The sequence below is a fragment of the Canis lupus genome, chromosome X, assembly GCF_048164855.1.
Source record: "Canis lupus baileyi chromosome X, mCanLup2.hap1, whole genome shotgun sequence".
Classification (NCBI taxonomy): Eukaryota; Metazoa; Chordata; class Mammalia; order Carnivora; family Canidae; genus Canis; species Canis lupus.
In genome coordinates this window covers 4,242,324-4,266,199 of record NC_132876.1, presented here as the reverse complement: position 1 = coordinate 4,266,199, position 23,876 = coordinate 4,242,324, and the positions used below count along the sequence as shown (strand labels likewise).

At 39.9% G+C, this 23,876-nt stretch overlaps 1 protein-coding gene and 1 pseudogene across 6 annotated transcripts in view; both read left to right on the top strand.

Annotated features, from left to right (window-relative positions):
• PASD1 (PAS domain containing repressor 1) overlaps positions 1-23,876 on the top strand; it is a 93,143-nt gene that overhangs the window by 53,998 nt on the left and 15,269 nt on the right. For all 6 annotated transcript variants that reach the window (XM_072815333.1, XM_072815329.1, XM_072815334.1 and 3 more), the window contains exon 9: positions 1,856-1,941. In XM_072815333.1, the coding sequence (XP_072671434.1) occupies positions 1,856-1,941 (86 nt within the window). The remainder of the gene's footprint in view (positions 1-1,855; positions 1,942-23,876) is intronic.
• Positions 11,814-19,698, top strand: LOC140627787 (mitogen-activated protein kinase kinase kinase kinase 4 pseudogene; annotated as a pseudogene).

Below are 23,876 nucleotides of genomic sequence, written 5' to 3'. Positions count from 1 at the left end.
GGGATCGAGTTCCGCATCAGGCTCCCTGCATCGAGCCTGCTTCTCCCTCTGCCTGTGTCTATGCCTCTCTCTCTCTCTCTATGTCTATCATGAATAAATAAAAAATCTTTAAAAAACAATCATATGCTGATGGCTGCTGGCAATAGGGAGTTCGGGCAGAGTGGTCACGGAAGGTCTTTCTTTGATGACCTGTTTTTTGAACTGAGACCTGCAATGATGATGGCGACCCGGCAAAGAAAGGAAGGCAACCCAGGTCGAGGGTTCAGCAGCTATAAAAGTGCCAAGGTAGTAACTAGCTTGTAGGATACCAAGGAACAAATACCATTATGGGACTAGAAGAAGACGAAAGAGGGAAGGAGTAGTAGAAAATTAGATACAAGAGGTAGACAGAGGCCGGGTTATGGAGAACTTGGAGGACTGGAAGCATGAGTTTGAATTTTACTCAAGTGGAGTGGAAAGCAGGATGATGTGATCTGATATCATTGCTTTTGTTTTTAAAAGATGAGGCTGGCTCCTGGGTGGGAAATGGACTCTGGGGGAACCAAGAGCAGAGGCGAGAGGAGTGGTGTGAGGGGTGATGGAATGGGCTGGGATTGGAGTAATGGAGATAGAAGTACGCGGGTTGGGGTTGTCACTGGCAGACGGGATGCAGAGTCTTTGCTGATGTGGCGAGAGTGGGTGGGAGAAGAGAGAGAAACGACTCCTAGCTTCTAGGCCCCAGCTGCTCAGTGAATGGAAGTGCCACCAGCTGACTTGAGCAAGACAGGGATGTTGTGGATTGGGCAGTGTGGGAGTGGGGGGCAAATCAAGAGCCACGTTAACATTATGATGACATTGTGACATACAATACATCCAGGTGCCTTGCGGGAGAAGCCTCTGGGTCCAGACCGGCTGTGGAACTTCATCCGAGTCACTTACGTCTTGTAGCTTCAGTTTCTTTTTCTGTAAATGGCGAGAATGGAACCTCCTTTTAGGGTTGTTGTGAAGGGTGAATAAGATGGCACCTTATGTGTGGTAAGCACTTGGGAAGTGCAAGCTATTACAGTCATCATAATCATCATTATCATTAGTATTGTGATCATTAGAATCCAGAGAGAGCAAAAGACATGCTTTACTTTTCCTCTCTGGTTTAGAATGTGGACTTTGACCACATTTCAGAAACTGTGAAGGATCCCTTTATATTCAGTTGTAGAGCAGTAATGTATGTCATCATTTTTTCAGATTTAAAATCGTGACAAAAGTGACAGAAAAGCAGTTGAAGGAAATTGCTTGATCTGATTGCCCCAATCATTACGCCTCTCTGGCAGCTCTCTGGGATTTGAGCTCTCATATTTGCATCGAGAAGGCAGACATCCCATTTTGGGGTCACTTCCAAGTCTCCTCCCTCCGAGCAAAAAAAGATCTCATTTGGCACACTACCATCATGGCACCGGGATCCCTATTTGTGATCTATTGAAGTTTTTCTCTGGGTTTCTAGAATATTTGTTCCATATTAGTGATCACTTTGAAGGACAAATCTTGTGAGAATGGAGGGCTTTTGAAGGTTTTTTTTTTTTTTTCACGGTGTGACTATGTAGCACAGTGGACAGAGCAGTGAACTCAGTACATCTGTTTAATGGATCGGCTCTGATCTTGGGTCTACTAGCTGTGCCTCTCGGGCCAGATCATTACATCTCTACAATCCTTAGTGTTCACATCTGCAAAATCAAGCGTCTTTCTCACATTGATATGCAGATTAGCTGTGATACTGGATATGAGATTGCTTCCAAATTGGCTACATGCTATATACAAAAGTGTTGGGTAGCTTTACTATACAAGTACATTTTAAGTATCTGAAATGCTGGTTTTTCTGCAGGAACTTTGTGCTGTCAATAAAGCTGAGGATGAGGTTATGCTGATACAAGAAGACTCAAATGAAGAACATGTATATCCAGAGTACAGGTGAGAGGCTGATGCTGATGTAAGTGATGGAGACATACTTTAATGAAAGGACACACTTTAAACAACACTGAAATGAGAGAAATAATATCTACAAATATTCTCCCATTAAAATGAAAAAACAATCGAATCCAGTAGAGCAACCTACTAGTCTGAATTCCTTTGCCCAGATAATATGATTCTAACCTCTCCAGCTGAATATAAATACAAGCCATTGGCTTTTTATTTTTTTAAGAAAGCAATAGAGCACACTTAACTGACACAGACATTTAATGACTTTCAAATTAAGACAATGCCTTTAAGAATGATACTTGATTATTACTTCTTCTTGAAATACTTTTAAATGTGTACAGCGAGTACACATTGTGGTCACTGCTATTAGACAGGTGTCCCTCTTTTTGTGAATATTATGTGTTTTTTTAACATTTATTAATCAAGTTTCAAAGAACAGAGGCAGTATTCCATGATTTTGAGTGAGAAAAATAAAACTACATTCCTAATTCATGGGAAAATGCCAGTTGAACAGGTATCACTAGTAAATCCATTCTTTTACCTTTTTAACAATCCACCAAAGATTTTTACAAAATCGAAATTGTTTGTGATACTATCTAGTTATTTAATACTTGATAAACTCATTAGTAGGTATGTCTGTATGTAGAAAGCCATAATACTAGACACTGTGCTGGGTAGAGTATCGAGAGTGGATTGCATCTTTCCTTCTGCATGATAGTATATATGTACATGTAAATAAATAGCAAAATAATCTATTAAAGATGTGCACCACATGCCAATAATACTTAAAAATAAAATAAACAAGATAATTTTTCAAGAGGTTTCTTATGATTAAAGACATGCTTGTGTGAGGTCTGGTGGTAAGGAGAGGGAGCTGGAGACTGTGGTCACTGTTGCTATTTGGTGGTGGGGGTGGTAAGGAAGAAAGAGCTGGTGAAGAAGTGAGTTAAACAGGAAATGTCTGACGTTCATCTGTGTCTGGATCTAAGCAATGGGGAGGGGGGGCGAGAATCTTCCCTTCCTGGCAGGAGAGTTCAGAGGTGTTTGGCTGTGAACCATTGTCTAAAGCTACACACAGAGCAATGGGATGGAAAGCAGAGCTCCCGGTGGCAGTCTGTTTGCATTCCATGTGCTTGGTGTCCTACAGCTCTCGCTAACGTGAGACTGCATTTGTAATTGTGTGAAAGTGACAAGTCTGCTCATGCCAGGATCACACTCACTTGCACCAGCAAAAAAAAAAAAAAAAGAAAAATCTCTTTTGTGGAATCTCAAATATTTTGTAAATATTCAGCATTGTATTTGTGGTTTGTAGGTGTTGGGGATAGGACGAGTGCATGGCCAGGCTTAAAGGCTCATAGTCCTTCAACTTTCAATGTGCGTTATCACTACCGGTTATTCTTGTATTGCGTATGGCTATTTATGCTTTTTAGGCTTGACAATTTCCTTCGTTAGTTTCTCTAAATTATCAGAAGACCTTTTACTGATTAATGTGGGCAATAGGATAGCTATAAAACATAACATGTTTAAACAATGTGAACTCAAGACACTCTCCTATCAGGAGAATATCTGAGATACAAAAGCGGCAAGCCCCGTGGGTAATGAATTTTGTATCTATCAGCAGATCATTGTAGCAGATATTCACATATGAGAGTTCAGAGAGTAAGGAAACCCGTGTTTTACTTTTAAGTGGAGTTTAATTGGATGAAAAATATTCTGATGCAAAAATGAGCCAGCTACTACATTTATGCCACTGATCTACATAGAATGTAAAATAAGTGTTTTCGTAAGGCTTAGAGCTGCTTCTCATTGTAAGAAATTATTACTCCAGTGTGGATGAATGCACTATAGTTTCATGTGTTCTGTACTTCCATAAAATACTATTAAAGTTCCTTCAAAAATTACGCAGTGGATTATCATGTAGACAGTAAGATGGAATAAGGACACTTAGGACAGAGCTGATGGATCCAATGAAGAAATTCTATTTAATTCCAGCCCTCCTGTCCCTTTCATATCCCTCCCCTCTCCTCCAACACCATGGTCACTGCTCTGCTCTCAGCCACCTCAGCTCTCAACAATGTCTCAATGATGGATTGTTGGTGGACCTGGCTCATCCACTATCTTGAGGCCTGTAAAGGAGGACCCTGTCTGGCACAGAGCCTCACATTGAGTAAGCATAAAACAAACATCTACTCAGGGACCCACTGATTGATCGATTCCATCAAAATGGTAATCCATTCCATGCCGTGAGGCCTCTCAAACATAATGCAGTATTTATAAATCAGTGCAGACTAGTATTGCCTTATTTTTGTCATAGACTCATTCCTTGTCCTCAGGTTATTTTTAAATAATAAGGAGAAGAGATTGTCAGGGTCATGGTCTGCAGGCACCCAGATCAGTCATTGTTAATCTGGCTCCCATTTTATAGACTGAGAGGGATGACTAGAAAAGTAATCAGGCACAGAAGTCATAGGGACCTGCAGCTCCCAAAGTACTTCTGGAATTTCTCTTGGTAATTTTACATGTTCTTTGAAAGGTAAGAAGCATTTTCACTAAGAGGCTTGAAAGCTTTATCTATGCTCATGAAAGAAACACAAAGAGGGAAATTTGAGATGTTTGGAAGAAAGGATCTATTTCCATGGAGGATATGTTGTCCCTGCTGTTTCAGATTTGAGGCTAAAGAACCTTTCGTTTCAGAAGAGGAACTCAGTGGTTAGGTTATTTTCCATTAAAGCTATAAATGCACTGGAGTGGAAGGTCTTGTTTGCTTGGACCACTGAAGATAGAAAGAAGTAAGGGGTACTCAGAAGTCAGTGAAGGGCAGACAAAAACTGGAATACTGTGTGACCCTCTCCTATCTGTGTCCTGCTAAAGTCAGAGGGAAGTACCCAACTACTCTTTCAGTTTGGCCAGTGGTATGTAGAGGTAAGGCCTGGATTCCCCTCATAGCATCATCTCAGTACAAATGCAATCTGTACTTTATCCTTCACGGTAGGAATGCATGTTTATTAACTGAGTTATAAACAAATCTATAAGGTAGGTTTTAGACCTGTTGGAATATAGTCATAGAGGATATGCGATTTGCCCAAACTCAGAGTTGGTGCCGCAGTAGAGGTGGAACTGGGACCCAGATTTTCCTGGGCTCATTCCCATCAGGACATCAGTTTCAGGAGCTGTGGCTAGTATGAGATTCCAAGGAGAAAACTCAAGAAGTCTTTAGGAAGTCCTTGATGGAGGATGTTACTGAGAGAAAAATCTTTATTCCCTTTAATTTCACCTTAAATGTAGAGGAGAGAACAATTCATAGGGAGGAGGCCACAACGATTAACCCTAACACTGCTGATGAGGACAGCATCTTCTCACCCTCGGGTAAAGAACACTGGAAAATCAAATGGCAAGCATTTCCAAGTAGCTCTTATATTAGTTTGCGATCTTCAGAAACTGCTAGAGTGCTGGAATTGGTCCCTGGGGAGACTCCAACCTGTCAGCAGCTGCACCGAGAAGAATGTTCCTGCTTAATTCCCCTTTCAGCTTGTGTCAGTGAAGAGTTATGTTGTTCAAAGTGGGGAAGGGCATTTTATAAAGATGTATGATGATTCTAGTTAGCACAGTTTTGTTGTATGGAGCCTTGGTACTATTCTATACTGACTTCATTCCTCATGTCCACCCTATCTTGGGCAGGAGAAGGGCCCTGCGCATCATTGGATCGCAGGCTGTTGTGTTGGGTTTCTCTGCCACTCAGGAGCTAGTTTGCCAGTCTTATGGTTCTAATCCCAGTGAAACTTATGCATACAGTAAATACTTAGCACCTACTCTGAGGGAAGTTCTGTCCTAGGCTCTGAGGACACGGCAGTGAACAAAATCCTTAACTTCCTAGAGCTTACATTCTAGTGGAAGAGAAAGATCATACATACAGCAATAGAACAGAGTAGGTTACATGGTGAGGAGGGCCAAAGGAAAAACAGTAAGCAATGAGGATGATTAGGGAAGGTTCTCGGGGGAGGTTAAATTTGATTTAGGTTTTGCCATATGTAGTTGACATTCTTATCAGTTAAAAGATGGTGCAATGTTGGCAGTTCCTAGTGGTGTCACATATTAGGGTGGCCAGCTCCGCTCTCCACAAGAGACCTTTTCACAGCCTATTGAAGACTCAATCAAATCTCCTTTCTCTCTCTGAGCAAGTTACTTGGCTAATTCTACTCCACACTACCATCTGTCACCTTTGGCAAATAGGGTGGAGGTCTTGTGGTATAGTACTACTTAAAAAAAAAGAAACATAGAATCAGGATTTTTAAACAACTACAGTATTTGGGTTTTATTCTTCACCTTGACCATTTACAAGTTGTGTGATCTTGGAAAAGACTCCTTGAGTCTCAGGTTCTTTATCTATAAACGGTGAGGATAATAACTGCAGAATGTTCATCACAATCTTAGAAGATAAGGAACTAGATCTATCTGCTTTGATAAGTACATGAGATTTATATGCTTTGTGAAATACTATACAAAGTCAAGTTATTATCAATTAAGTATTTCCAAAGATAGACTAATTATAATTTAAATCTATACTAAATCCTTAACTAAGCTATAATGGTGTTATTAAGTGCAAAGGGTTACATGTAAACTTGGCTTACGGTCATGGTCTAAAGTCTGTATCGTGATTTCTTCAATACTCTTATTTTTCTAATAATTTAAGGTTCTCTTTTTCTGTTTAAAGTCAGCACATGTATTTTTTATTTATTTTTAATTTTTATTTAAATCCAATTAACATATAATGCATTATTGGTTTCAGAGGTAGAGGTCAGTGATTTATCCATCGTATATAATACCCAGTGCTCCTTACATCACGTGCTAACAATGAATAAATAAATAAATACGGTTTAAAAAGTTAAATAAAATAAAGCCAGCACGTTTTAAGCCTCTATTCTTAAGACATGGTTCTATATCCATTAACACAAATTATTCTCTGCAAAGTGTCCATCTTGCTTGTTGTGTGTATGTGTGTGTGTGGGGGGGAGTGTTTATGGCCAAGTCTGAACATGATAGAATTCCTAGCTTGGAGGCCACATCTAGTCCATAACTCCATGCTCTCACACCCACCTGAGGGACACTTGCATGATAATATCTGGTGCTAACAGATAAAGAAAGTTGGGACCCATTCCCATGCAGCTGTAGTTGTTGCATGGGAGCCAGCCTCTTGGGTTCCATTTAACTTCTCCTGTTGATACATATGTATAGGACCTGGTTCTTGAGCAGGGAAGCCATAAAAAAAATTTTTTTAAATGAAGAAGAAGAGAGGAGAAGGGAGAGCAGGCATAGGATTCTGTGTTTTTTTTTTTTTAAGATTTTATTTACTTATTCATGATAGACAGAGAGAGAGAGGCAGAGACACAGGCAGAGGGAGAAGCAGGCTCCATGCAGGGCGCCTGAAGTGGGACTTGATCCCAGGACTTCAGGATCAGGCCCTGGGCTGAAGGTGGCGCTAAACCGCTGAGCCACCGGGGCTGCCCAGGATTCTGTTTTTTTGTTTTTGTTTTTGTTTTTAATAATATAATTTTTATTGGTGTTCAATTTACCAACATACAGAATAACACCCAGTGCTCATACCGTCAAGTGTCCCCCTCAGTGCCCGTCACCCACTCACCCCCACCCCCCACCCTCCTCCCCTTCCACCACCACCAGTTCGTTTCCCAGAGTTAGGAGTCTTTATGTTCTGTCTCCCTTTCTGATATTTCCCACACATTTCTTCTCCCTTCCCCTATATTCCCTTTCACTATTATTTATATTCCCCAAATGAATGAGAACATACAATGTTTGTCCTTCTCCGATTGACTTACTTCACTCAGCATAATACCCTCCAGTTCCATCCACTTTGAAGCAAATGGTGGGTATTTGTCATTTCTAATGGCTGAGGAATATTCCATTGTATGCATAAACCACATCTTCTTTATCCATTCATCTTTCGATGGACACCGAGGCTCCTTCCACAGTTTGGCTATTGTGGACATTGCTGCTAGAAACATCGGGGTGCAGGTGTCCCGGCGTTTCATTGCATCTGAATCTTTGGGGTAAATCCCCAACAGTGCAATTGCTGGGTCGTAGGGCAGGTCTATTTTTAACTGTTTGAGGAACCTGCACACAGTTTTCCAGAGTGGCTGCACCAGTTCACATTCCCACCAACAGTGTAAGAGGGTTCCCTTTTCTCCGCATCCTCTCCAACATTTGTTGTTTCCTGCCTTGTTAATTTTCCCCATTCTCACTGGTGTGAGGTGGTATCTCATTGTGGTTTTTAATGTTTCATTGTGTTTATGTGACCCCTAGCCCATCCATATGCCATATTTAGCTGCATGACAAATTATTCCGATCACCTCAAAGCATAAAGTCATTAACTGTCTTATTAGATTTGCAATTGATAAGAACAGTTTCATTGTTAATATTTTTTTTGAAAAGCTCAAAGTAAGGGTTTGTACTTGAAATTCATTGAAGCAACTCTGAAATCACTGAGGGCTTAGATACTAATGAAAAGAAGTCTAATAAATATCAAAGTTTAGAAAAACTGGGAACAAATGATCTGAGTATTAGCCTATTTTATGAAAAGTAGTTTTGGGTAAATAAACTGGCAGCTGCTTGTTCCACTCAGATAATTAATGTAATATATATATTTTTTCTCCTCATGGTGTTCATTCATCATCCTGTCATGAAGATGTCAGGCTGGGTATTAGGATCTAAGGAAGTGAGACAGGATCTGGCTCTCTTTAAACTTGCTTTTTTCTCTACCTTTTTGTATCCTAGGATACTCTTTTGCTTTTGCTCTGTCAAACTTTTTTGTTAACTTTTAAACTTTAATTTGAATATTGGCAGGATCTACTGTGTGTATCCTCCTCTACTTGTACTCACAACTGTGGGCATTTGACCATGTTTGGTTTATCATTATTCTTTATCTCCCTCTCCTTTACTGCACTCTTTCGTATTTGTTTTTTTGTTTATTCACCAGGTTATAATATTTTGCTATTATCATTTATTTCAATACTCAGACTGTCCCACACTCGACCAATCGTGGCCCCTTTAACCTGGATTTTGTGTCTTTTGCACACTTCTCACCATTCTTGGAGCATTCCTCACTTTCTGGCACTAATGATGTTCTAGGTTCATTTTGTTCTTTCTCTGCCTCAGCCATGAAATCAGTTGGTTCTTTAAGCCTTAGTCAAAGGGACCCTGGCTTTTTAAGTGTAGTTGTTTAGAAGCCAAATTCTAGGCACTCGCTGTGCTCCTTGTTACTAGCTTGTGACTACTTCTAGTGCTTTCAGAGCTAGGTAACACATCCACACGCACACACACAGAGGCATAAAGACCTATATCTATATTTATCTCCTTGTCTGCCCATCTCTATGTATGTGTACTGTGGTATACATGTGTTTAGAAAATAATACCACCCATGAATTCATATGGGTGCCTCCAATTCTACCCCAGCACCACAGGGGGTTCATTTTGGTCTTCCTGTTTCCATTTTTGCAATAGTCTTACCCAATAGTCATCGAGGCTTGGCCCCATCATCCTCAGTATACTGACTTATTAGCTCAAGTCTGCAATACACAAATAGTAGTTTGGGGGTTGCCAACTCACGTCATTGCAAAAAGCAAACTTCCTCTTTGAGTTCGTATTGTTTACATTTTTAAGGTAAGATTTACATATAATAAAATGTACAGATCTTAATTCTGTTATTCTTTGAGATGTAACAAATGCATAAACACACGTGCCCCATATTCCTATCAGGACATATGATATTTTCAACACACTGGAAAGCTTTTTTTGTGCACTTTCCCTCTTCTGCTCCTACCTAGAGGCAACCACTATTCTGATGGTTTTCACTATAGATTTTTCTTGGTTTACTAGAACTTCATAAAAATGAAGCCATATAATACATACTCTGTTGAGTCTGCTCTCTTAAGAGAATAGACACACACACACACACACACACACACACGTATTCATCTTGTCATATGTATCAGTGGTTCATTCCTTTTTGTTGTCGAGGAGTATCCTAGTCTATGGATATAGCACAATTTGTAAGGCAGTTTCCTTTGATGACCATTTATTTCTAATTTTTAGTTACTACAAATAGACCTGCAGTGAACATTCTTTTAGAAGTCTTTTTGTGGACATATATTTTCATTTTAAAGTGTTAAAAATTCATTAAATTATATAGTAAGATGAATATTTTTTTGGGGGGGTTTAACAGGCATAGATTCATGTAATCATGACCACAGTCAAGATAAAGAACACTTCCATCACCACCCAAAAAACTTCCTTGCGCTGTCCATTTATAATCACCCCTACTTCACCTCACTCTCAACCTCTGTCAACCACTGATTTATTCTGCATCCTGAGAGTTTTGTCATTTTGAAAGTGTTCTGGAAATAGTCATATAGTATACAATCTTTAGAGATTGTTTTTCCCCCTCAGCATAATTCCTTTGTTGTTGCAAGCATCAATAACTTTTTTTTCATCAATAACTTTTTATTGCTGAGTTGCATTTCACTGTATGGATGTACCATGGCTTATTCATTCACCTGTTGAAACAGGACGACTGGGTTGTTGCCCTCTTGGGGGTTAATTATTAGTAAAGGTGCTAGAAACATTTGTATACAAATTTTTGGTGGACATAAGCTTTCATTTCATTTCCCTAGGGTCTTGAATTTATGGCATTAATTCACATTCCCCTAATGACTGAAGGTGTCAAGCATTTTTTTATCATTTGAATATTCAGATGTTTTGCCTATTTTTAAAACAATGTTGCTTACTTTTTACTATTGAGTTTTGAAAATATTTGTATATTCTACCTACAAGTCCTTTGTCAGATATTTGATATGTAAGTACTTTCTCTAGCTTTTATAGCTTCTTTTTTCATTCTCTTAACAGTGTCTTTTGCAGAACAAAAGTTTTTAATTTGAAAGGATAGTGTTACCATTTTTTTAATTAATGGATTGTGCTTTCTTGCCTTATCTAAGAATTTATCACCAAACCACTCACAGGTTTTCTGTTTTTTTTTTTCTCTGAAAGTTTTATAGTTCTGGGTTTAAGGTTTGTATCTATGATCCATTTTGAGTTAATACTTTTATAAAGTGTGAGGCTTACATTGAGGTCCATATTTTTTGGCATATGCATGTCCAGTTGCTCTAAAACCATTTGTTAAAATACGATCTTGTCCCTCTCCTGCACAAAAGCTCTTAGTGGTTTACCTTTGTTCTTAGAATGAATTCAGGGATGCCTGGGCGGCTCAGTGGTTAAGTGTCTGCCTTTGGCTCCGGGTGTGACCCCAGAGTCCTGGGATCGAGTCCCGCATTGGGCTCCCTGCATGGAGCCTGCTTCTCCCTCTGCCCCCCTCTCTCTCTCTCTCTCTCTCTCTCTCTCTCTCTGTGTGTCTCTCATGAATAAAATATTAAAAGAAAAAAAAAGAACGAAATCAGATAGCCTTTTATATGATCTGTAAGGCACACCACTCTCATGCTTACCTGTTCCCCAAACCTCATTTTGTGGCACACTCCCTATCCTACTCCATCCGCACTGTGAACTCTCACAGCTCTTTTCCAACACAGAACTTTGCACATGCTTATGTCCTCAATCTGAACTATTCTTCCACTGTATTGTCCCATGGTTGGCTCCTACTGGTCCTCTAGATCCACTTTGGTTCTCTCCCGTGGCACCTTGCTCTTTTTCCTAGGTCATGCTTTTAACAGTTCATAAATGTATAGTTATCTTGGGACTGTTTAGTTCATTTAATGCCACATGAAATTGTAAACTCTGTGAGACTGTGTTCTCAGTGCCCTGCACTGTCCTTGCTTTCATAAAACTTACTGCCTAATGTGGAGATGGACAAGTAAGCAAGAAACTATAATAATGTCACCATACCATGGAAATGTGTCTAAGTTCTTTCACTGTACCTTTGGCCCTGTTTTCTTGTCCTCCATATTTTGGATGTCCAGATCATCCTCACCACTCTAGAACTTGCTCTCTGAAGTCCTTCCTGCTGCCTGGGCTGGCAGGGCTCTCCCCTCTCTGCTTTCCCATTGACACTCTCCACTTGGCATTGAGATTACACAGACTGTCTTAACTCTTCTTCTAGAGAATCAAAAGCTCCGAGAGGGAAGTATCCAAACTGCATTCACCTTGTGCCTCCCTCTTTTCAGAGAATACTTTGTCTTCTTAAATTAACTTGCTTTCTGATTTCTAGGATACGAGCCTCTGAGTAGCCATGTGTCACTTTGCCAGTAAAAATTAATAGAGCTGACATGTAGAATGAACACGAAAAAAGAAGGCCAAATTTAAAGTTCTATCTCCTATCTACACAGCCAACACTTAGGTTATCTGTGCTTTAATACAGAGTGAAGACATGTCCAAAAAAGAAAGTCTTTCTTTTAACGTATGCTGGAATTTGATCTCCTTTATTTCCCCAACTGGCTCAGTAATAGTCCCATGAAAGTGACAGAAGAAACACATAGAATGTCACCTTTGAGAAATGATTGAGAGAGTGGATTGTAAGGTAGGAAGTCTGAGGTGCCAAATAAAATGTGGGCTGTTCGGTAAAACCTACCATGAACGTATGTACCCAGACCAGGACCTCTGAATCCACTGGCTGTATTAAAAAAGAAGTTGGTCCAGCTTTTTTTTCCATGTAAAAATATTGTGCGCATTTCCTTTTTTTTGAAGTGCTGTGTCAGGGGAATGATTTTAACTAAACAATGTTGAGCTTTAACTCATACAACAGTTTTCAAACCATTGCAAACTGGAAGAAATATTCGATAATAGATCTAAATACAAAAATAGTGAAGTTTGCAAGTAAATACACTAGCAGATAAATTATAAACACAGATCTCAGCTGTCAGTTCCAGTCCTTCAAAGACTCTCTTCTCTTGGAGTAGGAGATACGTCCTTATAGAACCCTGTGCTGTGCTTCAAGACTTGGTATAAAAGGCTTATTAGTTAGTGGGAACAGAGCAAACTGTCTTCCCACACAGTGCTGGTCTCTTGTCTGATTTATGAATTTCTCCTGGAATGAATTTTCCACAAATATATGATGGAGAACTGTGTAGCTTTGACATTCAGTCTGCCTGTGAATGTTAGCAGTGTTAGCCTCTGGCACCGAGGCTAAGGCCCAGGCGTGTTCCAGTGACTCACCAACCAACACGATATGTCGCCTTTTCTGTTTGAAAAAGGGGCAGACCGCGGAACACTAATCAGATGCTAAAAGGTCCCTTCTTGTTTACTTAATATTTCCATGCTGGTCAGAAGAGGCCAATAACAGCAATATTCTGTTCAAGATGATAAAACCTTGGAATTTTTTTCTTTATTTTTTTAACATTTTAAAAATTTAAATTCAATTTGCCAACATATAGTATAACACCCAGTGCTTGTCCCATCAGGTGTCCTCCTCAGTGCCCGTCACCCAGTCACCCCAGCCCTTCACCCACCTCCCTTTCTGAAACCCTTTGTTTGTTTCCCAGAGTTAGGAAGGGGTCTCTCATGGTTTGTCTCTCTCTCTATTTTTTCCCACTCAGTTCCCCTCCTTTCTCTTATAATCTCTGTCACTACTGGAAAACTTTTCTTTTGATTATTGATGACTGACCATATTTTCATAGCCATAAAGTTTTTGTTGACTTGGTGTTTGCTTGCTTTCCATTCTTGGACAGCAGGGCATTGCTTATTATGAGTTACCTGCCCTTCAAGGTATGGAGGACATCAGGCTATGGCTTTTACCATGTTGATGGTATGTACTTTTGAAGTGTGCATTTCTTGTTTTTCTCTTCTGGTGAGGAAATACCACTGAGTGCTGTTAGATGTCTTTCCTCTTTGGAAATGTTTGTGGAAAGCTGGTGTAACCAAGAAAGCACATTAGAGAAGTTCACACTGGCCCTTTAGAGAGTGGTGTTTTCTATGAAATGGATGGAGTAAGCCTTTGGTGGAAATTTTCCCACTTGGATGCCACCCTTTGTAAAACACTGAAATATATGAGGGTCAGAGCATTTAAACTTTGTTGCTTTTCAGTTGTGTATCAGCAGTGATTGGAAATAAGTCTGTTGGGGCACCTGGGTGGCTCAGTGGTTGAGCATCTGCCTTTGGCTCAGGTCGCAATCCTGGGGTCCTGGGATCGAGTCCCACGTCGGGCTCCCTGCATGGAGCCTGCTTCTCCCTCTGCCTGTGTCTCTGCCTCTCTGTGTTTCTCACGAATAAATAAATAAAATCTCTAAAATAAATAAATAAATAAATAAATAAAATGTTAAAAAAAAACAAGTCTGTTAACATATCACTAAAACAAGAATTGAGTTTTCTTAGCTATGTGATAAGAGTAATAACCTCCCAAATCATTTTAAAAGGGACTCCATATTTTCAACATTTGAAACTCCACAGTTGTTTTTAGGTCTTCATATTGTAATGTGTAAAATCATCTGAACTTCCTGTATAATATAGGTTTGGTAACATAGCATTTTAGTTATATTAGCTTCAGATATATCAGTTATACATCAAATACATATCAGCCCGCACAAAGAATATGATTTTAAAAGCCACAAGAATTTATGTCCATGGCTTCAGCAGGAAAAAAGGAAGATGCCATTGGTACATTTGCTTAGTTACCCTCTCATGAGTACCAGTTCTCTTGACATTTTGGCCAAGGAGCAGTGACGGGTGCAGTGCAGTAGGGAATCTGAGAGGAGAAGAACCAAGTATTTCCCAAGCCATCGTAGTTCACTTTCTGCCTGTCTCCCAACCTTCACATACACTCACCTACAAACACACACACACACAAACATTTCCCTGCTCTATCCTTTTTGGCCAGGAAATATATACTCTTTTTTTTTTTTCCAGAATTTGCACTTAAAAACTGCCAGGATCTTCAGTATAGGATAGTCAGTAATATAAATTACTCTACTGGAGAAGACTGGATATTCAAATAGCACACTGCTTCATTCAGAGTATCTGTAATATTATACTTTGCTCCTCCCATAAAAAAAGAAAATAAAAACTTTAAAAAAATATTTTATTTATTTATTCATGAGAGACACGGGCGGGGGGGCGGGCAGAGACACAGGCAGAGGAAGGGAGGGAGGGAGGGAGGAAGGGAGAGAGAGAGAGAGAGAGAGAGAAAGAGAGAGAGAGGCAGAGACACAGGCAGAGGGAGAAGCAGGCTCCATGCAGGGAACCCGATGCAGGACTTGATCCCGGAACTCCAGGATCACACCCTAGGCCAAAGGCAGGTACTAAACCGCTGAGCCACCCAGGGATCCCCAAAAGTAAAAACTTTTGAGAATAAAAATGATCATTTAACCCAAAAAACAATTTTGGAAGCAGTTACTAAAAAGTGTTTCATACTCAAATGGTAAAATATTTTTTAAAAGGGGGTTGAATCCATCAAAGTCCTTCCCAAGTGAGAATAGATTGGGCTTCTCTGGTGGGACTCAGGTTTTCCATTGGCTTCCAAAGTCATTGAGAGAAAAGAAATCCTTCACTTATTTTTTCAAAAGTTTGATATATTAAAATTCCATAGTCTTTCATTTGAGAGAATTCCTGAGAAGCTCCAGGTGTATTCACCAAAAACAATTCTTGGAAAACTTTCTGCCAAATGATCAATTTGTCCAGTGGCCAAATTGCCAAAAATCAATTTATTCAAAACCAATCCATCAAATGTCCAGTTGACAAAATTTATGCGAATGTATTGATTCATCAAAAAGCTTAAGCTTTTTGAATATATTCTAAGGGTTGATAAACAGTTTTCTGAAAAAGACCACATAGCAAATATTTTAAACTTTACAGGCTATATAAGGTCTCTATAGAATATTCTTTGCTTGTTTTACAACTTTTTCAAAAAAGCAAAAATCATCCCTACCTCATACAAAAATGGGCAGCTTCCAATTTTACCTCATGGGCTGTCGTTTGACAGTAATATCCACATTCACTGTCGGGCTCAAACTCACAACCCCCAAAATCAAGAGTTGTGAGTTCTACCAACAGAGCCAGCCAAATGCCCCATGGACCACTTATATATTTAATTAATTATCTTTTCATATGAATATATTATTCTTGAGTATATGCAGTGGCTACATTCTTAAATATAGTCAATGGATATATTCTTGTAATCAGCATTTTAAGGAGTATTCCATTTGTTAGAAGTTAAAAATCACAGAAAGAGTACCATTCTTATGAATAAGCAGCAGTAATTATTCTAGGATTTCATACGAAAAAGTTTTAGGTTATTTTAGTGTAGTATTAATCCTGTCAAAAATTCATTTTCTATTTTTTTAATGATCTAGCATGTTTTCAGATTTTATCACCACTGACTCATTTGCCAAGTTTACCAATTTTCCCAAAATGTATATCTTTTAAATGTCAAAGTTCAGTGATTTAGAGTAGATTGAAAGGTTTCAACAGTTTTTGAAGATACCTGGAATATTTTCCATGGTCATTTTTTTTTTTAATTTTTATTTATTTATGATAGTCACAGAGAGAGAGAGAGAGAGAGAGAGAGAGAGAGGGGCAGAGACATAGGCAGAGGGAGAAGCAGGCTCCATGCACCGGGAGCCCGACATGGGATTCGATCCCGGGTCTCCAGGATCGCGCCCTGGGCCAAAGGCAGGCGCCAAACCGCTGCGCCACCCAGGGATCCCCAGTTTTTTTAATCAGCATTTTAAGGACAGTTCCATATTTCTGTACCCCAGTTTCCTACTGCTGCAACTGGATAGAGCAGGCAACAAGAGAGGAAAAATTTGTATTGGGAAAAAGAAATGAAGAAGAGCCAAGAATCCAGCACAGCCTCATGTTGGGTTGAGAGGGAACTTGTTGTGTCCATGAGAGAAGGAGATCAGGAGCCAAGTTGCTGCCTGAAGGTCCCAGAACTCTGAAATCTGTACTACTACAGTCTTGAGCTCTGCCAATCCATTGCACTATAAATATTATGAATAGTTTTAAGAAACATGTTTTTGGTAAATCATTATATTTAGCCAGTTTGGCAAATAGATCCTTTGGCCATTTAGCCAAATGGTCCATTGGCAAGTTGGCTTTTGGCAAATTTGATGTTAATAAATCGACTTTGTGAATCACTCCGCTTCCATCCTAGAAAGCAGAGGCTTTCTGAAAGTGAAGCCAGAAGTGGGGCAAGTTTCTATCCTTTCTGGAAAGAATGGAGAGCATAGTAGCGTGTACAGACTATTTGGCAGAGTTGGTAAGAGCACATACTCATTTGTGGTTCATTCTGTGGAGGATGTTCATAGGTTAGTTTGTGGTGTGACTTATTAAGGAATGGAACTGATTTTAACATGTGGTCTCTTAATTTATGAGACAAACATGTTATAATTAATAAAAACAAAGTCATACTGTACATGTGGCATGGCAAAATCAAGACATTTCCAGCTTGAGTTGAGCAAAACTAAAGATTATCTAATTTCTACTACTTCCTTGTAGAGGAGGAAGAGTAAGCTTTCCTCTCTTTCCAGGTTCTTGGTTGAGATGCCTTGTTATAAAAGACAGATTGACAGGAGAGAAATAGAAATTTAATAGCATATATAGCTCCTGTATATGCACATGGGAGAGACCCAGGAAAACTGAGTAACTCCCTGAAATAGCCCAAGCCACTACCTTAAAAGTCATCCATAGCTAAAGACAAAAGATGTTTGGTGCGAAGAGGACAGTTATGGAGGCTATCAGGAAAAGCACAGTAAACAAGGGTATGGTGGCTGTGTGGATTTAAGTCCTTGCCTTCTCCATTGTTAAGAGTTTCTAGAGAGGGAGATAACACTTCTAAATAGAGATTTCCCATATAAATGTAAATGTGTCTAACAAAAAGGTAACTTCTACTCAGTTCTCAGAGCTTGACCTGTGTCTCTTAAGAATAACCAACCAGTTCACCACTAATAGAGCTTGAGAGGTGGAAGATTGATTTAGGAAAATTAACCACAGCTCCCCTGAACCCTAGTCTAAGCAGACAGGCAGAGTACTAGTGCCTTCCAGATCAATCTTTTTCCAGTAGCAGCTCTGAGTCTATGCATCCTGCCCCTTAGAGACCCAGCTGAGCCACAGGTTCTTGTGAGGACAATGTCTTATTCTCCTCTTCTGTTCCTTTGAGATTCTTCACTGCAAGGCAGTGGATAGCAAAATAGCCAAGCATGTCAGAGAAACTCCACCAGCAGTATTGAGCCCAGGCTGCTATGGGAGAGAGTGGAGAAGCTGGTGCCCAGGTCTGGTAGTGGCAGTTCCTTGGGGTCCAGCAACTCAGGATCCCAGCCTGTGTCCCATCCGGGGTCTCCAGAGTGTCTCAGGGGAGCACTTCAGAGTGAGTTCATCATCCAAATCTGAAGGCTCTTCATCTCAGTGCCTTGAAAATGCAGTGAAAAAATGTGAAGATTAGAAGTTTTTAGACCTCTCAAGCCTGCTGATTAGACTGCATTGGCCAAAGAACTTCAAGCAGTGGAAGATGTGTGACCTTCACACCAAGTGACACATGACTACTCATCCAGTGAGGGGTCAGGGACAATAGATGAGGAAGACGATGATGTAGAATAAGAAGGGGCTGAGGAACCCACCTCTGGACTGAGGACACCAGAGCAGCATCTTTGAATTTGAGCAATGGTGAAACAGAATCCATGAAAACTGTGATTGTCTATATGATGCTGTAGAAAGTGAACGAGTCATGGCCCCATCCAAGGAGGGCACTCCTATCATCCACTAGACTCAGTCCACTGGTAACACATTCCAGAAACACAAGTCTTCTTCCTTCTTTACACTTTTTGTAGACACCGGATTGCTACAGATTTCTCCATCTGGTGGGACAGCAGTGACTTCTGTGGTGGGATTTTCCTGTGATGGACTAAGACCAGAAACCATAAGCAAGATCCTACCTGGAAGGGCTCAGTGGTCAGTGTGAATGCCATGAACACTAGACCACAGAGTGGCACTCCAGAGATTCATAAATATAAGAAGAGCTTTAATCCTGAGATTCTGTGTGCTGTCTTATGGGGAGTGAATTTTTTAGTAGGCATAGAAAGTGGCCTGATGCTGTGAATTACTCCACAATGATCCAGAAATTGAGAAAAAGCAAGGATGGACAACTGTGGGGGATTTGGAAGGATGTGTATACTATGAAGTTGTAAAATATGAAAGAACAAATTTCTGGTAATTTGCAGAGTTCTGTGAAGGTCTATGCATGGACACACAAGCCATATCACAGATTTATAGCCTTTGAGTCATTTGGAGAATTGGTACCTAAACCATTACTGGTGGATATCACTGTTGGGGGAAGGCCAGCGGTTGAAAGTGATCTGTGGATCCTTGGCTGGACATGCCACTGATGTGGATTCAGGAGAGGTCTATGATATTTATCAACCAACACACATAAGAAAGAACCCAGACTCTGATCCAGTGTAGCCTCAAACCCTATGCAATCATCATACTCCCCAACACAGATGGCATGGATCTTCTGGTATGCTATAAGATGAAAGGGTTTATGTGAATACCTATGGAAAAATCCCCAAGGATGTGGTTCTGAAGTGGGGAGAGATGCCAACATCTGTAGCATATATTCAATCCTGTCAGACATTAGGCTGGGGAGAAAAGGCCATAGAGCTCCTTTCTGTGGAAACTGGTCACTCGGATGGTATGTGTACGCACAAAAGGGCTCAAAGACTAAAATTCTTATGTGAATGCAAGGACAAGGTCTTCTTTGCCTCCGTTCCATCTGGAGGCAGCCACAGGGTTTATTTCATGATATGAGGCAGGGCTTTTCTGAGCTTGTAGAAATGGTGTAATGAGGATTGCTGGCCCCCAGAGTTTTCAAGATCCTGAGAACTTGGAATTCCTTGCATCATGGGGCTCAGAGCTGCTAGGACAGCTGTGTGCTGTGTGTGTGTGTGTGTGTTTGTGTGTGTGTGTGTGCGGGTGTGCAGGCACCATATATGGGGTGTTTAGTTTGTTTTTTTTTCTCACTTCCTTTATGCACCTCTTACCAGCTTATCCCCCTTCTCTTTTTTTCCCTACTCAAAAATAAATCAAGGCTGCAATACAGCTGGTGCTGTTCACATTCTTTAAAAAAAAAAAAAAAGAATAACCAGCTCAAGATAAATCGTTGTGACAAAAGGCATATTTTGGGATTGCAAATTATTCCTTTTCACCCTGGTGGGGGTGACGTAACTATTGCCCTCACTGGTACAAGGAGTTGTCAGACTGGGTTTATATTCAGACTTTGTCATTTATTATGACCTTATATATTATTCACCTTGTGGAGCCTTATCTCCCCCATCTGTAAAGGTGGGATGATAATAGAACACATGCCATTGAATTATTTTAGGATACAGAGATAATATGTGAAAGATACCCACTACGTGGTAGGAACACAGTAAATAATAGTGTCTCCCCTGCCAGTCAGAGGTGAGATTGGTGGTGGGTAAGGAGAAAGGTTAGTGAGCAGTTGCCTTAGAACTGAAGGTGGTGATGGGGCACTCACTTCAAATTACTGATTTCCTGAACTGATCAGAATCATCCCCTTCACCTTCTGCCTTTAGGTAAGTTTCCCCAAATAAACTAATTACATCTTCAAATAATGTAAGTCTATTAAGGTAACATTCTCCAATAATTTATTTATTAAAAGGTATTATAGTGAAAGAGAAGAAATATTTAAAAGGCAGGGTAATTATTATCTATTAGTAGGGATCAGTTTGTACATTCATTCAGGAGCTCTTTACAAGTGTGCATCATATGCACATCCACATCACCATACAACACCCGTCTCCACCCACCCCCCAACCCTTGCCCAAAGGAATAACCATCTGGGTGACCTTTAGCAATAGCACCTTTTGCTCCCCAGTCTGCTTATCTTAAAACACTGGAGAGTCTACTTGTTGGCTCTGAAGGAATAGAACAATGATAGCATATGCAGAACTCATCTTTGTGGAACACATTTTCTAGGAGAGAGAATTAAAATCACAAAAGAACCATTTTAGAGCAAATTACAGTCTTATATATCCCAAATCATATATTTAAGTGGAGAAGAACTTAAAGGAATGGAGCAATCAAAGGGAGAATGACTAATGAGGGCATTTGAGATGAGATGATCACGTTAGCCTGTACAGATTACAAAGCACTTTGTCCCAGCATTATTTCATCTTTACAAGAACACTGCAAGGTACATATTATGAGTTTTACTTTAAACATTCAGAAGCTGGGGCTCAGGGAAGCTAAAAGACTTGCTCTAAGGTTCACAGCTAGGAAGTGTCAGGGCTGAGGTGTGAGCCCTAGGCTGGGCAACCTCAGATTCTGTCCATCTTCCTTTGGCAGCTCTGGAATGCTGGACACAATGGTGGGAATAGGGGATTGGGAGAAATAGGCTGTTTCAGGCGTCATCCCTAGGGGAGCACTGAAGAGAATAATGACTTGGGGGGAAGGTGGGCTTTGGAGATGCTAGTACCAATGCAGTTGTCAAGGATGGCTGAGATACAGCTGGGCCTGGAGGAAAAGCGGCTGCCTGCACCTTGACCTGAGAGGTCCCATTTCTGACAGGGAGTGGTGGTGGGGTGCTTCCATGAGCCTACAGACTAGCTCTGGTTAGAGAACTCTTGAAAAGTAGCTTCTTACACTTTGCTTACAACCTGCGACTCAGAAGGGAAACCTGACTCTCCTTTCTGCCGTCACTTCAGATGAGATAATCTCAGCTGTTAAGTTAAACAAGGAGCGACAGTTAAGATTCTATTTTACTGTCACTAGTTTCCTGACTCTGCCACAACTGTTCAGAACACTTTAGTTTATTCTGCATTGATGTATGAAAGGACAGTATTCATTGGACATCTTTTCATATTTACGATTTCATTTATATAGCAAGTAGAAATAGATGAGTTTATTTGAGCCAAGAACCGTCCTCCATCATAGTAATTCAGCAGTGTTGAGTGCTTTACCAATGAATATCAAACCTTGGTAAAAATTTAAAAGAGAGAGAGAGAGTAAGAAACATTAAGGGCTCAATATAAGAGTCACATTTTGAGGTTTTACATAATGAGAGAGAGAAGTACTTTTCTTCATTAAATCAGAAAGTGTTGGTCTCATGTAAATACAGCTAGCAAAGTGTTCTTTGATCATTTTCTTTCTTTTTGAAGATTAACTGATGTGATTTAGAAAAGGAAAGTTCTGTTTATATCTGTTCCTGACCAAAGGCCAGCAATGTTTTATGGTTGCAAACTCTCTGTTACACCTCCTGTCCTGAGTCTGAATTCATTATTTATATGTATAGATTAGTTAGGTATGAAGTACTCTTTAATGCTTTTTTTTAAAGCAATATATGTGCTTATTTTGTTACTTTTACATTCTGATTACAACTCAGAAATTTGCCATCTATATTGACAGAGAAGCATGAAATATGAATTCATGGAAGAATTTGGAAAACTATTACATTCTTGATATCCAAGCAGTGGATTTAAAGCAAATCGTAATCACCTCACAGTGTTTCGTTGTCAAATTCGGTGTCTTGTTCAGTAAAACTCACTGCATCCTTTGATACAGCACTGTCCAATAGAACCTTTTGTGATGACAGAGATGCTCTTTAATCTGCTCTCTAATACCATGGCCACTAGCCACATGTAGCTACTGCACACTTGAAATGTGGCTGCCACACCAAAGAAATCAATTTTAAATTTTCTTTAATTCTGCTTTTAATTTAGCTACATGTGGTGCATGGCTACCATATTAGGCAGTTCAGCAGTATATTCATTCACAGGCTGTTTATCTGAGGTATAAAGATATTCGCTGTTTAGAGGCCAATATAGTGACATTTAATTACTTTTAAGGAACAGATAGAAGCCTCCGTTTGTTCCTGAAAATAATTGTGTCATGCCAAGAAGCCCTGGGGTGAGAAATGTGCAAATATTTCAATTGAGTTGGCTGGTCAAATTGTTTATTCCTTTGTTCACTCAGCAAATATTCACGAGCACTTGGTAAGTGCTCTGCATTGTGCTAGGTGCTGGGGATACAAGAGGTTCAGTGCATGTGCATTACCTTCAAGAAATTCATTAAGTAGAAAAGGTGGACAAAAAGTAAACTTTCATACAAAACAGAGTAAAGAAAGAGTGAAGAGTCAATGATGACTTAGACGATTTAGTCTTGGGAGACTGGGTGAAGAGTGGCATTTGTCACCAATAGAGGAGACACTGGAGGAGAAGGAAGAAGATGAGGAAGATGAGGAAGAGGAGAAGGGGTCTCATTGGACCACCTGGAGTTAAGGTGTCTAATGTTAGACATCCAGACTGCACATCCTGAAGGCAGTTGGATATTTGGGTCTATACCTCAGGGAGAGGTCTTGAGATAGAGTTATTAGAGTTGCCCTTAGTTGAAGCCAAGAAACAAAATGGAGTCTGCAAGAAGATAATATAAAGAAAAAACAGAAAGTGAAGAACATTCTGAAAGAAGTACCAACACTTCCAAAGTAAGAAAACATTCTATTAGACTTAGCTGCTTATAAATTGAGTCAAAGACCGAAAAAAAATAAAGATATAGATATTCTTTTAGGAACTTTACTTTTAAATGATGTCAGGATAAATTTCTAAGTAACTCTGTTGATGTTACTTGATGCTGAAAGTCAAACCATTAAGAAATACATAGTAGACATTTTATAGCCCCATCATATACACAAATGACTGAATTCACTCATTAAATAGTTGTTTTATACCACTTAAATCACTCCTTCCTAAATGTTGTATATTTTGATATTTAAAATATATTTTTCCCAAGCTCTTCTTAGTTTTCTACCATTAAAAAATAAATGATGTAAGAGGCACCTGGGTGGCTCAGTCTGTTGAGCATCTGACTCATGGTTTTATCTCGGGACATGATCTCAGGGTCCTGAGATTGAGCCCTGCATCAGGCTCTGTGGTCAGCAGGGAGTCTGCTTGAGATTCTTTCCTCCTCTC